The following is a 16465-nucleotide window of genomic DNA, read 5'->3' as shown; positions in this document are numbered from 1 at the left end:
CTCTGCCTCTCTCTCCCTCCCTCCGCCATTCGATGCTCCACAAAAATCTCGTGCAGCAAATTTCGTGTCCCTTGTTTCCTTATATGGTGTTCGGCGCCGTTGCCCGGCCCTCCTCCTCTGCGCCGTGAGTGAGGCGCGTGCACCCGACCGCCGCTCATCGTTCGATTTCCATATTTGGAAGTGAGTTCAACGAAACCCGCGCAAAGGGGAGGAGAAAGGAGGGGCAGCGGAGGGATTCCTCCCACTGCTAACATGCTAACCGCTGCCTAGCCCCGGCTGGCTATAATGACAGCAGAGAGGTCCATTTAAATATCAGTCTACCCTCTCGCCATTAATGAGATAATTAATTGCACGTATTCACTTACAAGAACAGTTATAATGCTGATTAAACCAACAGTTACACACATAATGCGTAGTAAGATTTTATAGCGAGTAAAGAAAAAGCAAATAAATAAAAAACAACTGGGGAGTACATGCTTACTACTACTACTACCAATAATAATAATAATAATAAAATGATAAATAATAATAGTTGTTGTTTAACACATAAATTGACATTTTTACATTTACTAAAATAATTTACTACTTACTTGTTTAAGTAGTATGGGTTATATTTGCTTTGTTATCACAAAGCCCGGGAAATTATCAATCGATCAATCAATTAAGTTTATTTGTATAGCGCATTTTAGCAACAAGACAGTTCAAAGTGCTTACATCATAAAAATACAAAAATTATTTTAAAAAAATCATAAAAACAACATGCAGTCACCAACTGAGAAACCAGAACAAACATTACATTTTGTCGAGTGTTATTATTGAAATGTATTGAATTTAATTCATTTCAATTCAGTTTATTTATTTAGCGCAAATTCACAACAAATGTCGTTTCGAGGCACTTGATAAAAAATATAAATAATTATTCAAATTAAATCGTACCATACATACATTTTGATTGATACTTAAACAGTACTGTAAGCTAAATTAACTATTCAAAGTAGTTTAATTTTAGTAGGAAGTAATTTATTGGGAATACAGATGCAAAATAAAAACGCACATTCAAAAACAAATAAAAATATTACAGGAATATACACAAAAAAAACCCAGCTGTAATAAATGTGTCAGTATAATAAACATCAAAGATCAAACTCAAGACAAAGCAGTCAGATTATAGCCATTAGTACGCATGCGCTCACGCGTCGTGCACGCCGCTACTTCCGGGAACGCGCTTATACGCGCGCTCCCGCAGTGTATAAAGTCGTTTCGTCATCGATCCATTCAATTTCTCTCAGACGCTGAACTGTTCGCTGCTCTGACAATGGTAGGTGTTTTTTTTTTTTTACTGGTTTTGTTCACGTTTTAAGTAACGTCGCGGCTCCCGTTCCCCATTTGAAAGTACACGGTGTTTTATTCTTTTAACAGGTCAAATTTGTGTTTACTGGTGTTCTTGCTGGTTTAGCATCATACTGTCCTGACCGGCTGGCTGCCGCAGCAGCCACAGAGCTTAGCTTACCATAGCTAATGCTGCCCTGCTGGTTTAGCCGGTTATGCTTTCCCGAAACAGTCACATGTGTTGTGAACTTTTTTTTCCGCTTCAGTGAATAACCCCAGCAGGATACTTTCTTTCTGCCGTAATTGGGAAGATAAAATACCAATTGCCCTGAAACTGGCGCCATTTCGGCAGTCTCGGTGTGTTTCGCAGGGAAAGGTCTGAGGTAACGTTCGCGGCGTTGCCATGACACTGCGCCGATGTTTTCACTGCATCGTGTTTCTGTTATTACACCTCCAGACTCGCCTCGCTGGCAGGTGCAGCGGCGCCTCATCTAGATATAACCGTGGCGTTAGCATTCTTAGCTACTGGTATGACTGGCGCTAGCTGAGATTTCTCCTTCTTTGTCTCTACTCCGCCTCTTCACGCTCAGTTTCTGTCACCCCCGCGCTGCAGACGAAGCCAATTTGAGCCAGTTTGTTTCTAAGCAAAACATACGGAGTATTCCTTAGCAATGTTTAATAAATAAGTGATATTTGACAGTGTGTCTGGGTAGTTTTGCCTTATATAGCAAGCTAGCGCTCACATGTGCTGCGTTCATGGCCCCACCCTGAATTTGGTGCAAAGACCATTTTGTCTCCCACTGCTTTATAACGCCACTCTCATCTTTTCCATGCTCTTTTGCTCGCTGTGAGCATTTTTTTTTTCTGTTTTCTTCTGAAATGACGTCCAAAATAATCTAGGTTATGTAACATTGGTGTTAGCAGAGGCTAAAGCAGACTGCCGCATCTTGTTTTGTAGCTGCGCATCCTGCCAGTAACATGAAGGCCCACCACATCATTTTACCAAAATAGAGATGTAGATTTATAATGCATACTGTATTAAAGGGATCAAAAATATGGAGTTGAAATTTTACCTTACGGAGATGGGATGATTATACAGAAATTTTACACAAGTTAGAGTAGAAATACTTTGTAATAAATTACTCAGTACAGCATAGTAAAAATACTCCTAAATGTACTTCGTTCCCCCCCAAAAAGTTACTCAAGTAAATGTAACTAGTGACTCAAAGTGTGAAAAACCTGACTTATTTTTTATTTTCTTAAAGATTTAGTTCTGATCTTCTAATGATCAACAACTCGCCACCCTAAATGTAAACAAAAGATTGACTCATTTCTGTCACCCACTGGTTAATTTACCACATCAGGCTTTGAGTGTAAATGTTTCATCGTCTTTGGTTTCCAGTTTCCATCTGAGAACCCACAGCATTACACAAGTCTGTATATTACAGGGCCAATTGTTGAATCTATGCAGAACGTATCTATCTTGTGAAATAAAAACAAGTTAGACAGGTTGGTTTGGTCGTAGCTGCAACAAGGCTGGTTTTAACGACTGTTGCGTCCTGCCAATTGGTCTGTAAATTCCTCAACCACACCTGATCCTTTATTTTTGTTTCATTGTCCTTACAAAAGAAAATTGGAATCAATTAAAAATGAAGTTGGCAGGTCAGACCTCAAACCAAACTCAAATTCTAGCAAATTATGTTCAATTTTACCATTTCTCAGATATAAAGGTTTTGTTTTTATTATACGAAGGGAAAATGTTCTAAATGTCCAAATTGTCACACTGTATTTTGGCAGATCAGATGCCAGCCTGTCCTCTGATTGTAATAATATTGTAATAAACTTAAAATATAAACTACAACACACTTATTCTTTTCAGTCAAAATGGGGAAAATAAAATAAAAAACCAGGAAATCTGTATCCGTCTGGAAAAGCTTGATCAGCGAATCTAAGTAATGTGTGTTATTTAGTTTCAATTCAGTTTTAATGCTTAAAAATCATTTTATACTTTTGAGTTTTTGTTGCAGACGTTTATAAACGCTGACTCAGTTTAACTTGTTTCTCTTCTGAGTCTGACATGAGCAGAAATGATGAAAATGCCCGGTGTTGAAGGTGTGAAGGCCTCATTTTAACTCCAGCAGGCGATGAAGGCTTTGCACATTGGGACTGTGGATCTTGAACTTTGAATTGTGTAATAAATGGTTAAGATTAGATAAGCTGAGAGCAAAGTGAAGCTCTTTTGAACAGAGAAAAACGTCATGTTCACTTTTTAAAAAAGGGTATTTTCTTAAATCTAACAAAGCAGATGAGTAAAAAAATATGGAAACTAAATAAAATGCTAATTTTTGTGTGGAAAAAGTCAGTTTTATATTTAAGCTGCCTGATAGGAAGATTCTTATCCCTTTAATGAAACGTTCAGGAAATGCGGGAATATCTGCACCTGGATGATGTAATAAATATTCAGGAAGTGTTTACTTATTAACGAGTCTGCTGGTTAATGATTCCCACTACGAGCTTTTAACACTCTGAGCAAACAGAGGCAAGCTGCAGTCTGCTCCGCTCCGTCTTTCCTGGCCTACTTCCTCCTCTTTGTGTTTTTTCCACTGATATGTTTGTCGTCTCGCCCTGAGACGGCGGTTTCTCCACATGAAGTGGCTAAGCAGAGTCAGGAGACCTGACTGAGTGTCTTTATGGGCCGTTTGGGACTGATTTGGATTCGGGTTTTTTAAACAAAGGCTTTATTGTTGTTTTTTTGGGGTGTTTAATTCCCGACTGCAGCCTCTCACACATGGACATCTTTACTGCAGGAATGCATGACACAAAGGAGCTTATGTAATGTTTTATACCTACCGGCCGACTGGGAGTCACAAACTTATTCAGATTTAGACATTAAATATTTTGATTTATTTATTATTATTTATTGATTAAGTTGTTCGTTTTTGTTTTTAGGTTGCTTTTACCACACTACGTCTGTCTATGTCAGAGTTTGGTAGTAACTAGTTACATTTACTCTATTACATTTACTAGAGTAACTCTTTAAAAAATTTACTTTTATGAGTAATTTTATCACAAAGTATTTTTACTCTTACTTGAGTAAAATTTCTGGATTTTCTACCCACTGAATGAAAAACAAACCTGTTTTAACCAAAATTCCCTAAATTTAAAACCGAACTTAAAACACACCTTTTTAGATCTGCCTTTTCAACATGACACAATTGGTTTGCTTGATTTTTATATAGATTTTTACATAGATTTACATATAGATTTTATATAGATACATTGTTGTGTATTTATTCTACCTACTTTTAATTGCTATATTTTATTGTTTTTGCTATTTTTCGTTCTCTGTACGGTGTCCTTGAGTGCCAGAAAGGCGCCTTTCAAATAAAATGTATTATTATTATTATTATTATTAAAAGTTCATCAAACACAGACACACACCTGCAGTTTTTGTTAAACTTTCATAAATGTTTCTCTTTTTTTTTTTTTTTTTATTGAAAGATTTGGGAAAATTTATTTTGCCTGATTTTGTTATTTTTTTTGTCACTTATATGAATTATTGTCATTTTCATCCTTAAAATACGAAAATTTCCACTTTACTCTATATTGTGCTTCATCTGATGATGTAATTTTTAAATATTAAATGATTGATAATTTGATCAGTTATTCTGTACTTTGTTTACTTGAGTAATTCTTTGCTACTTTTTACTTTTGCTTGAGTAAAGACTTGTTGAGTGTCTCTCCTCTTTCTGGAGTATTGTTTGGGTTCGGGTCTTTCTTGGCGCCAGCTCTGCTAACGGCTAACAGCCCGTCGTGACCACAACGTTTGCTGCTCCAGTCTGTCTTATCAGTCGCCGCCGTTGGGAGGATTCGTGCCGCACGTGACGGTCACATGTCGTCCTCTCAGGTTCCTCGGCTCAGTCGTCTCTCTGTTCGGTCACAGCTGGGAAACGTAAACCTGCAGCAAACGCTTTAATCAGCACAACTTCCCAGAGTTTCTATTTTTAAAAAGTTATAAGATAGATCCTAAGGATCAAAGAAAGCGTGTCTGTGTATAAATTAACAAACCAGGTTTCAGGTTTTCTTCAACAAAATATAAATGTTAGCATTTTTAAGGATTTAAACATAACATTTTCTGTTTGAAATAAATAAAATAAATGCTTCAGGTTCCTTGATTGCATTAGTTTTATCTCCAACAGTAACAGCATTTAATCATATTTTTGAATTTACTGATATTAATTTATGCTTTTGTGAAACAGTGTTATTGGAAATGTTGGTTTTACCATTTTTTTCTATTTTATTTTTTTAATTTATCAAGACAATGATACATCAAAATTCTTACGACGTTCTTCACTGTAAATAATAAACAATACAGTAAATGGGTGATTTAAAAAAAAAAAACCATTTTCCATATTTTATCATCAGAAGACAATAACAAATTTACTGGACAACAAATTGTCCCTGAAGTTATTACAATAAGTGATAATATTGTTTTTTCCAAGTGTTCATGGTATTAAAGTAATAATAATGCAAGAACACATTCTGAAATATGAATAAACTTTAATTAAAATGAATATTTAACACTGGAATTGGAAGTCATCCTAAATGTCCAAAATAAATAAAAAATAGAAATTACAAGTAAAATGAATTATGAATTCTCTGTGAACAAAATTATCTTTAAAAAAGCCCCAGACTGAAGAAGTTTATCATTGTTTTTGGTAGAAGGAGAGGAATCCTTCTGATCTATCATGCGATCAGTTGATTGATCGCGTCGGGCCCGGCTTCTGTTAAGGTGTCTTCTGTTGACGCAGGCCTCCGGTGTGAAAGTCACGGATGAAGTGATCGCCGTCTTCAACGACATGAAGGTCCGTAAGGCTCAGGCGAACGAGGATGAGAAGAGGAAGAGGAAGAAGGCCATCCTCTTCTGCCTCAGCAAGGACCTGAAGAACATCGTTCTGGACGAGGGCAAAGAAATCCTGCTGGGCGACATCGGCAACACCGTCATGGACCCGTACCAGGACTTTGTGAAGATGCTGCCGCCCGACGACTGCCGCTACGCTCTGTACGACGCCACCTACGAGACCAAAGAGACGAAGAAAGAGGACTTGGTCTTCATCTTCTGGTGAGGATCGTTGTCGCTGAAATGTTTTCAGAGAATCGTGGCGATGGATTTAAACCTTTCCTCCTCTTCCTCAGGGCACCGGACAGCGCTCCGCTGAAGAGCAAGATGATCTACGCCAGCTCTAAAGACGCCATCAAGAGGAAATTTGAAGGTGAGCAGCCGCGCGCGGCAGGAACTTTATCCGGTTTTACTTCTGTCGGACGGTTTCCAGGATTTTCTGGATTTTCCTACTTTAAACATGTTTGGTTGGTTTGTGATTCTGAATTCATGGTGTTCCGAGTCGATTCCTGTGTTTATCCGACATTCGCTCCACTTCAGTCCATCTGGGTAACGACATCAAGCTAGCTGAAGGTTTAAAAACCGTCAAAATGTTTCTGTCTGAAGTTTAAAGTTCTTGGTTTTAGATGCCAGAGACAGTGGGGTTTTCTAGAGATGTGGGGCAAAATTATTTGTTGTTGTGATGATGATGATTCAATCTATAGGTGCAGGGGAAAAAATCGACATTATAAAGAATTGCAATTCTTAGTTCTGGGAATTATGAATAGATTCAAAATGCTCAGAAATAAATTTTTTAAATGCGTTAAGCTGTACATCTTTCCTAATTGCTAGTTTTTATTTTTAACGTATATATTTGTTCTTTTATGATTTTGTTTGATGTACTTGCTGTTACTTGATTACTATAAAGTGTTTACAGAAGCGCCATGAAAATGTATTTATTACTCCGTAATACTGCATTAATACTAAAGTGTCAAGTATACATAATACTTCATTATCACTATTTTGAATTATTCTTTGATATTTGTTTAAGAAAAAGCCAGGCAGCTAAATTTTGATGGTTTTAGTGGAAATTTACTCCTTTTCTTTTTATGCTTTTTTCTGTGTAAATGATATGCCGTTTTTTAAACCCAGTTTAGTTTCACACACTTGCAGGAAAAACATTTGAGTTTAAAAAGTTGAAAATTTGTTAGAAAATGTTCACCTTTGTTCTAGAAATTTCTCAATTTTTTGAGTTTCAAAAGTCAAAAATTTTTAGCTTTTAAAACTCAGAAAGTTTTCGAAGTTTTTTGGTGAACATTTACTCCTTTTACTCGTTTTACACGTCCTGTAGGATTGACTGGTGCATTTTGTTTTTAATTATCTTGGGAATCAATAAGTAAAATTTTTTTAACCACAGAGATATTAGTCAGAATAATCAGGTGAAAACCTCGCCTCTCATTAAATATCCCCAGTTTTTGACGGGTCAGTGTATTTTTTTATTTTTCTCCAGGCATCAAGCATGAGTGGCAGGTGAACGGTTTGGAGGACCTGAAGGAGCGACGCACGCTGGCGGAGAAGCTGGGCGGCTCGTCGGTAGTCACCCTGGAAGGATCTCCTATATAAACACGCCTTTCCTCCTCCTCCTCCTCCTCTTCCTCCTCCCGCGGCTTCGGTCGAAGCCTCTCAGACACATCTGTTGGGTTTAGCTGTTCATTCCAGTCGGGTTGGAGAAAACGGGGCAAAAGGAGAACCAGCGTCATTTGTGGGACTCCTGGGGAGGGCGACCTGGGGTGGGTTTGGGGTCAAGTGACAAAGAAAAGCAAACAAAAAAACACAAACAGGCAGACTGTTGTTCCAGTTCATGCAACATAAGGATTATGAACAAAACACACCTAAAGATACTAATGATGAAGGGTGGTGATGAAGACGATGACATTTAAATGCACTTACTCACGTTTCTGGACAGGGTTTTGTTCTTTCCACTTGAAATATTTCAGAGAAAGGGACAGTTCTTAAAATCATGAAAACTATTCCAACTGCATTTTATTTTATTTTTTTGCCAAACTTCTAGTTAAGTTTTGTGTGTAGTTGACACTAGGCCTAGTATGAACTAATTCACTCTTGTTTGCACAAGACGGATGAAAACCTTCTCTGGGGGAACACGGTTAAATATTTTTTTGTTTTTGTCATTCCATTTGGTTTTGGGGGGTTTTTTTGGTTTTGTTTTCATGCAATCCCTAAAACTTGAGTGATTCCGTTTTATTTCCTGTTGTGTCGGAGAACTCGGCATTCGATGTAGTGAACATAACATTCCTCGTACTTGTTAAAAAAGGTTTCCTCGTTTTAAAAAGCTTTGTGGTGTTGTTGATGGTCTGACGCGGCGCGATGTGTAAATGACGGACAAGCAGACTGAAGCGAAGGGTGGATGTTTTGTATCGTCTCCTTATCTCTAATAAAAGCACTAAACTACTGACTTCTTCTTTTTGGTTCTTTTAAACTGGATATCAGTCCCTTAATTATTTAAAATACATTTTCTATTTGTGCTGCATATTGTGTAGAAACTGTGACAAAAGATGTTTAAGTGTTTTGGAAAAATCCATCTATTAATCTAGCGATCAGTTTGGTTATCAATCAGTCATTTTATCATTTGTTTTCAATCCCATCTGTCTTGTTTCTCCGTCTGTCCATCCAGTTCATAAATTAGTTTGTCCTCTCATTCATGCATCGTCTTAAACTACACGCTCATTTTTACTACAGAAGGAAAAGCAATAAATTTTTCAGTTTGAAAAATAAAAAAATTTAGATTAATCTCAGAAATTTATAGAAAAAGAAAATTTCTGAGTTTCAAAAGTTTTTTAACTTTTGAAACTGAGGTATTCTTGTTTGTTCTAGAAAATTAGTCTTAAAATGATCTTTTCTATATTTGTACATCTGTAACTGCAACTAATTATTTTAGTAATTGATTTATTCTGATTAGTTGGATTGAATTCTCTAGAATTTCTTTTTAACTGAACTAAAGTCATATAATAGAAAAACATTTCAAAAATACAAATTACATTTTTAAAATAAAATAGAACACATTAATAGATGCAAATAAACTAATTTTATTGCCTAAAACTCAATAATGTAGCATTCTTTTAGAGAACACTTGATCATAAAGATTGAATGTCCAAAATACTTTTAACACCAACGTGGAAAAATACAATTCAAGGCTGATCTGTGTATTTTTGGATTAATCAATGAAATGATAGAAAAAGGTAGTTTTTAAATTATTTTTATTACATAATTTCATCTGGGTAAAGCTAAAGTTATGCCACTTGAGGAGTTTTGGGTAAAACATTTTTACAAAGGTTATTTTTTGAATCTTTAATATAAATGTTTATGGGGGGAGGAGGGTTGTACAGTTTTGCCTTTATTACTGCTCTGAATATATTTTTCTTGGTCTTTTTTTTACTCCAGTTAACAATTAATTACAAAAATTAGTTGACAATTATTTCAATAATCAATTCATCACGATTAATTGTTTCAGTCCTATTTATACGCTTTACCTACTGTCCCAGTCCATATACCTCCTGCTGTTTATACATTCATCCTTCCATCTCTGGGTATTCATATTTCTGTTTATATTATATCATATTTCAGTCACAAGAGGAGTGACTGTGGTTAAATATGTTTTAAAGCGTGTTAATTCTTTAAAGGGAAGCATTTTTAATCGATTAATCTACAACATCAACGAGGCTCGTTCACACTTGAGAGCTGCAGTATTTATCATGGCCACATGGGGGCAGTCGAACTCCATTTTACACCAAAAGGACTTCACACAAACAATTAAAACTCTGTTTATTAAAATATCTCAAGCATTCGTGAAAAAATAAAATTAACATTCTGTCCTCAGTCAACTATGAGAAGTCTAAAGTGTCCGCCGAAATGATAGGAAGCAGTTTTATTGTTTATTTACTTTTCAGATGCGTGCAGGAGGGCGGAGAAGGAGCTGTGTTATAAATGGAAAATTGCCAAAATCACCAAAGCGGGATGCAGATGAAAGAGGAAGGGGGATTATAATTTATCCTCGGTAGATTACAGTAATCGACACGCGGTGCTGCTGCACCAGGAGAAAGTGTTTTTTCCTTATTGAGGAGGTTCAGCTATTATTGTGGAAACATTGACATGAATCTGACCGCGGGCAAAAATCAGAGCTGTGATCTCACTGGCAGATTTATTTAACGGGCGCAGAGGTTACCAATTAAACACAGGAGAGGGAACATGGAGCCAAATGTAGATTTTTCCCTGATGTAAACACAGACCTCTATGGAAATATTTCTGTTGCACTCAGATGTTTATAAGGTGCGTTTGTAAAGTTACACTGTCAAAAATTAACAGCAATAATCTGGGTTATTTAATCTAAGAGAAAGAAAATGAGGGTTCATGTTTTCACCATGTTAACCATTCATTTATAAATGTCAGTTTCAAACTAAATATTAGCACACTGAATATTTAGCTTACTAGCTAAATACTTAGCTTGAAGCTAAATACTTAGTTCAGCACTAAGTATTTAGCCAGCAAACTTACAAACTAAATTGCCAATTTCCCTCTGAGATTAGTAAAGTATCTTCATTCAAATACTTGGTTTGAAACTAAATATTTAGTTAGCGCACAAAATAGTTTGCATCAAATTAAGCATTTAGTTAGCAAGCTATTTAGTTTGAAGTCAAATCTTTAGTTGGCAAGCTATATATTTAGTTATTTAACTAAATATTTAGCTCCAAACTATGTGCATAGCTTGAAGCTGAGTGTTTGACTTAACTACATGTTTAGTTAGCAAGCCAAATATTTAGTTTTAAATCAATTATTGAGTTGGCAATCTAAATATGTTTAGCTAGCAAGCTAAATATTTAGTTAGAAGGCTAAATGTTTAGCTTCAAAATATTTAGTTAGCAAGACAAATATTTAATTTTAAGTCTTATATGAGAAAGCTCACAAGTTAAATATTTAGTTTGAAGCTAAATGTGTAGCTTGCTAGCTACATATTTAGCATGCTACCTAAATATTTAGTTTGTAGCTAAATATTTAGCTTCAATGATTTAATTATAAATGATTTAATGACATGATGAAAGTATACAACTTCGAATATCAGATCATTTCTGTGTTTTATAACAGGCTAAATAAAACAAATTTATTGCTGTTAAGTTTTTACTGTAACTTTGTTAACATCACCCTATGGATGTTTTCTGCAGTAGCTAACAGTAAAGGTCACCCTGTATTATTTTTAATTCACTTCGGCCTCGGTTGCTTCAGTCCTGCCTGCAGTCCAGCCGGTTCCCGTGCACCCAGTAACAGATCTGGGCGAACTTCAGCGGCGTGATGCGGACAGCCACGTTGTAATCCCGGTTCTCTCCGTCGATCTCCAGCCACTGGTGTCCAGAGAAAATCCCGATCACCTTCCTCTCCCAGCGCTCCAACGCGTCGTCCCACACCCGGCCGTACACCCCGGAGCCGCTGGCCCCGGGCCGCGCGTCGCAGTGCTGGTAGATTAGTTCGCTCGACTCCTCCTCCACCGGACAGAACCGGTACACCAGCTCCCCCGGGCGGTCGCTGTCGAACCCAGAGAAGTGAATGCGGTTCCCTGCCAGGTCGTCCGAAGAGGGCGCTACAGAGAGCCGCATGAAGGGGCGCCGGTGAGGCCAGCGCAGCTCCAAAAGGGCGTAGTCAAAGTCCATGCTGACCTCCTGCGGGCCCTGGATCCAGCCCTTCGGCACCCGAGTGCGCTTCACCCGAACCCAGCGGACCAGCGGCTTCTTGTTGGGAATCAACCCGGCTTTGGTGCCATTTACGGACGGAGGAATCAGGAAGCCAACCCTCAACTTCTGGGCTCCATGAACGTAATCCTTCCCGTCGTGCACGCAGTGGGCCGCGGTGAGGACGTGCTGCTGGGACACCAGGACGCCCGTGCATCCGGTGGAGATGCGCACCGCCGTGGAGAAGGGATAATCCATCAGGAAGTCGTCACCCTGGATGTTAAAACGCCCGTCCGCTCCGTAGATCTGCCGCTTCATCCTGCGCTTCAATCGTCTCCTCCATCTCCACTCGGGCGCGTGAGTCGGGTGAAGAGCATCATCATCATCCTCCACCTCCACCGTGGTGAGGGTGCGGAAACCGTCCGCGTACAGCGTCTCGAAGGCCAGTTTGTCCGTCATTTGCTCCTCCTGCTCCGCTCGGTGGAAGCAGCTGGCGTTGCAGCGGGTGGTGAAGTCCAGCTGGGCCTCGGCGCTGAAGCGCGAGCGGGTCAGAGGTGTCGGTGCGTGCGGGACCAGGGTGGGCACGTGCACGGGTTGGTGGTGGGGAGGCTGGAGGAGAGAGAGGGTGAAGGGGAGGAGGTGATGGAGGAGCAGGTGAGTTGAGACGGTGATCTCACGTGGCGTCATAGTGGAAAACACTGAAAAGATTCACAAAATGATCATTTAAAGGGGCAGTGTTGTATTTTCCGAACACAATGACATTTATAGCATAATCAACTGTTGACTTCAGTTGTGTGTGTGTATATGATATATATATATATATATATCTCAAACATGACTTGAAAGAAATTTGACTTCATAATTTAACACCTTCAAATTGGACCGCTGACTCTTTAAGAAACTTCTTCTCTTTCTGACTCCACCTTTAGTACATGTCATCACAACGTTTCTCCATTAACCCTTTAAGAACAAGTCAGGGTTTCCTCCAGCAAACTTGCTAAGCGCGGAGGTTGAGGCGTTAGGGCAGTCACTTATTTATGGCCTACTGTGTTTTTGAGTTAAATTTTTTTTAAATTTGATAGGAAATTTGAAAATATCACTTGATAATTATGTGTCATTGGAAGATTAATACTTGAATACTGACTATAAAGTCTTAAAAATGCAAACATTAAAAAAAATAAGTTAAATAAATATGCAATGCTAAGCCTGGTGGGGGCCCAAGTAAAGCCTGGTGGCCCGCCAGACTTATAATACACTGGGGGAAACCTTGCAAGTAACTTATCTGATAAGCTCAGAAGATGCACAGTTCCACCAGGTGTTTGCTAATTGCTGCTACCGCTAGTCTGAAGAAGCTGAGTGGGGCAACTTGGGGGAGGGAGCTCTTTGAGAGCCATACTTGGTAAAAGCAAGCGTTTAGGCACTCCCGAATGGTTGCCATGGGAGATTAAAAGATTTCTCAAACATACACAAAATAATCAAGGCAACAATCCAGGTATGTTTTTGATGAGGGAATAACATTGTAACATGATATAAACCTCAACAAAGTTTATTTGACTGCTCCTTTTAGCCATATTAACAGAAAGTTGAATGGAAGGAAAAAATATGAAAACAAAACACATTTACAAGGTGCATCTGGCCTTGCAAAAGTGATTGCAATCCTTGACCTTTCCCATGTTTTATGAGTTAAAACCACAAATTTGTAAATAATCTAATGTGATTGTCATGCTTTTGTTTTCTGACCACTTTACTTTGGTCATAATTAATTAAATTAAATTAATTAATTAAAATATTACTGTACTTATGCAAAGAATTGCACAATCAGGCTCTGATGCATTGGAATGTTAGAAATTGATGTTTTTTATTGTAACAACAAAATCTGAATAATTTAAACCATTTTTTTCTGTATGTTCAATTTAGGGCTGGGTAATAAATCAATAACAATACATATTGTGATAGATGATCAATATCCACAGATAATACATCTAATAGTTTAGTCAATATTCAATACATAGTTTCCACAAGTCTGAACCAGAAGTTATCTGCAGCACTGAACCGCCATCTTGGTAGTCAAGTGCCGCTTCAAGACCAGCAAAAAAAAAAAGAGCATTTAAAAGTAAGTTTAAGACTTAATAGTTGTAATGTCTTTTATTGTTTGAATTTAGATACGAATGAGGCAAGAGCTAGTTCTGAGTTTGTGGCTTGTTGTTGTCATAGCTTTTACAGATACCTATCAAGATGGCTGTCAGCTACAAAGTTACTGGAAGTGTGACGTCATATGAGAACTGTGTATATTCATATTGAACATAGTTCTCATGTGAGGAACCAGGAACTTTGTAGCTGACAAGCTGCCATCTTGGTGGATATTCATAACTACCTGTCATCACAGTTGCAGTAGCCATGACAACAATAAGCAAGCCACATTCTCTGCATCATACGAGTCAGTCCCAACAGCAGCAAAAAATATTTCTGTCACACATTGGTCAAGAGTGTCAATATACTTTCTTTTTGTTGATCTCGAAGCCATGGTTCATCTATGCTTTGTGCTGCATTTGCCTACCAAGATGGCGGTTCAGATATGTATTCACTGTACTTCAACCCAGAACTGCACAGCATTCTGGGAGATGTAGGCAGAGAAAAGACCTTAGCCGACCTCTCACAGGCAGCCAAGCAAAGTTGGTGGCATCAACTCACTCACTTATTTTTGGTTACCTAGCAACTCACTCATTCTTTGGTTACCTAGCAACAACCAGCTGAGTAGCAGCAGTTTCAGGTTTCACCACTGTACCTCATAACTGCTTAAAAATAAAAACAACAACATATTTTTTAATATTTCAAATATTTGAAACAAAAAAACGAATTAATAATTATTGATTTTGACTCATCCATATTGTCCAGCCCTAATTGCTAAACTTCTGCAAGTAGGTGCAGCTCACACGTTTCAGTGTTGCAAACCCGGCCTGAAGTTGGAGCGGCGAGACAACAATGACCCTTTTGTTCCCCGCAATATAGATTACCAGGATAATAGGATTTCACCCGATGGAAGCAAACAAGCGTTTTAATGTCTGTTTGGCTCAACAAGCAATGAACAAATTCCAGAGAAAGGCCTGTAATAAAGAGCCGACCAGGTAAAAAGGGTGCCATTCATTAACAGCGAGGCTTTCAGAGCAGATTAACAGAGAAAGGAGACACTCGATCCCCGCTGTGGATCCCTGGGCTCGCATGGCATGACTATAGACTATAGCAGGTGTGCAGAAAAGTAAAAAGCAGCAAGTCGAGGCAGGGCGGCAACACAGATCATTACTCCCGAAACAAGACAGGGTGGGGCACGTCCACACACCTACGAGCTGCCACACACAAGCAAAAATAAAAAAAAAAAATGCAGATTTTCTTTTTTTTCCAGGTATAAACTGATTTCTTTCGCTTTTGAGCTGACAGAAAAATTGTCTTCCTTATATTTTTACATTCACATGCTGATTCTGTTAAAAATATTTTGATAAAACATGCAGCGAAAAAAAAAAACAAAACATGAATTTGGTTTGGGGTTAAATTTGCGTCATAAAGATGAAATGAGCAATATGAAGCTCAGTTTGACTAGGAATGCAAAATAAACGACAGCAATTTGTTGTATTTTTCATGTATGATCTTTTTTTAACCTCTAAAGAAGCAACCAAGCACCGACTTGGAGCATAAAACTTAAAGCTGATTCTGTTTTAGAGTAAATCGTTTTATTTCGATGCCTACCTGCTGATTAGAGACTGTGGATCGGTTCACATCCCGGTCAGGTTCTCCTCTCCATCAGGATCATTTCTCCAGGGTTCCCGCATTATATCCGCAGGCAAGTTTCTCCTCTTCCTCCCTTATATTCCTACTCTCTCTTTTCCTCTTTCCTTTTTCACTCTGAGCGCAAATGAAGCGCCAGGTGCGCAGTGAACGTGCGGAGCTCCTCCGCAGTCTGTGCGGTTCAGTCACTGATGCGCGTCTGCATGATCCGCTCTGAACACAGGCGGGTTTACCCTGACCCAGACCCTCCCCATGGTCCTAGCGCCCCTCTTTTACATTTGACCCGTCAGTGTCCACCTGGAAAAGAAAAGACTTTTTCAAATATTTAATCCAAGCTTATATTTATTGCGATAACTAGAGATATCGGGAGTATTGATATTAAATAAGGATTTACTCCAAATGTGACTTTTGTCTTTTCTATTGTTGACTCAAATGTCTTGTCATACATTTGCTCCTGATATCTAAGTATTTTTTATATTTAGTTGTGTTACAACCAACTTAAGTGAATTTTATTGGGATTTATGGCGTAAAATCAAATAAAAGTAATTAGTCACACTGGGGTTTTTTTTTAACAAATATTCTCACATAAGTTCAGTTTAGTCTGGATAATTTATTTTAATAATTTAAAAACTACATTTACTCATTTAGGTAATTTTTTAATTATCTGTAAGGGGACAAATATTTTTTCAATCTGAAAACTGATATGTTTATGTCAAATTAAAGTTTTGACATTAACTTACTT

General features: G+C 38.1%; 2 protein-coding genes across 2 annotated transcripts; one reads left to right on the top strand and one right to left on the bottom strand.

Moving 5' to 3' along the window:
- Positions 1–1168: 1168 nt before the first annotated feature.
- cfl1 (cofilin 1) lies at positions 1169–8681 on the top strand. The gene is made up of 4 exons (XM_032555026.1): positions 1169–1318; positions 6141–6451; positions 6526–6602; positions 7719–8681. Exons 1-4 carry the CDS (start codon positions 1184–1186, stop codon positions 7829–7831), a joined length of 636 nt encoding a protein of 211 aa, XP_032410917.1. The 5' UTR covers positions 1169–1183; the 3' UTR covers positions 7832–8681.
- A 1350-nt stretch (positions 8682–10031) lies between these two features.
- prss23 (serine protease 23) lies at positions 10032–15937 on the bottom strand. The gene is made up of 2 exons (XM_032555407.1): positions 15685–15937; positions 10032–12641 (listed from the first exon to the last, which is right to left on the bottom strand). Exon 2 carries the CDS (start codon positions 12628–12630, stop codon positions 11500–11502), a length of 1131 nt encoding a protein of 376 aa, XP_032411298.1. The 5' UTR covers positions 12631–12641; positions 15685–15937; the 3' UTR covers positions 10032–11499.
- Between the last annotated feature and the right edge of the window lie 528 nt (positions 15938–16465).

Source organism: Xiphophorus hellerii, chromosome 23 (genome assembly GCF_003331165.1).
Source record: "Xiphophorus hellerii strain 12219 chromosome 23, Xiphophorus_hellerii-4.1, whole genome shotgun sequence".
Taxonomy (NCBI): domain Eukaryota; kingdom Metazoa; phylum Chordata; class Actinopteri; order Cyprinodontiformes; family Poeciliidae; genus Xiphophorus; species Xiphophorus hellerii.
This window is presented reverse-complemented; position numbering and strand designations above follow the sequence as displayed.

What these genes read in the sequence shown, in the direction of transcription:
- cfl1 (XM_032555026.1), top strand. Translation starts at nt 1,184, where the DNA reads ATGCGCTCACGCGTCGTGCACGCCGCTACTTCCGGGAACGCGCTTATA. An exon ending in TGTTCGCTGCTCTGACAATG is followed by an intron (nt 1,319 to 6,140) that starts GTAGGTGTTTTT and finishes CTGTTGACGCAG; the next exon opens with GCCTCCGGTGTGAAAGTCAC. An exon ending in GACTTGGTCTTCATCTTCTG is followed by an intron (nt 6,452 to 6,525) that starts GTGAGGATCGTT and finishes CCTCTTCCTCAG; the next exon opens with GGCACCGGACAGCGCTCCGC.
- prss23 (XM_032555407.1), bottom strand. Translation starts at nt 12,630, where the DNA reads ATGACGCCACGTGAGATCACCGTCTCAACTCACCTGCTCCTCCATCAC.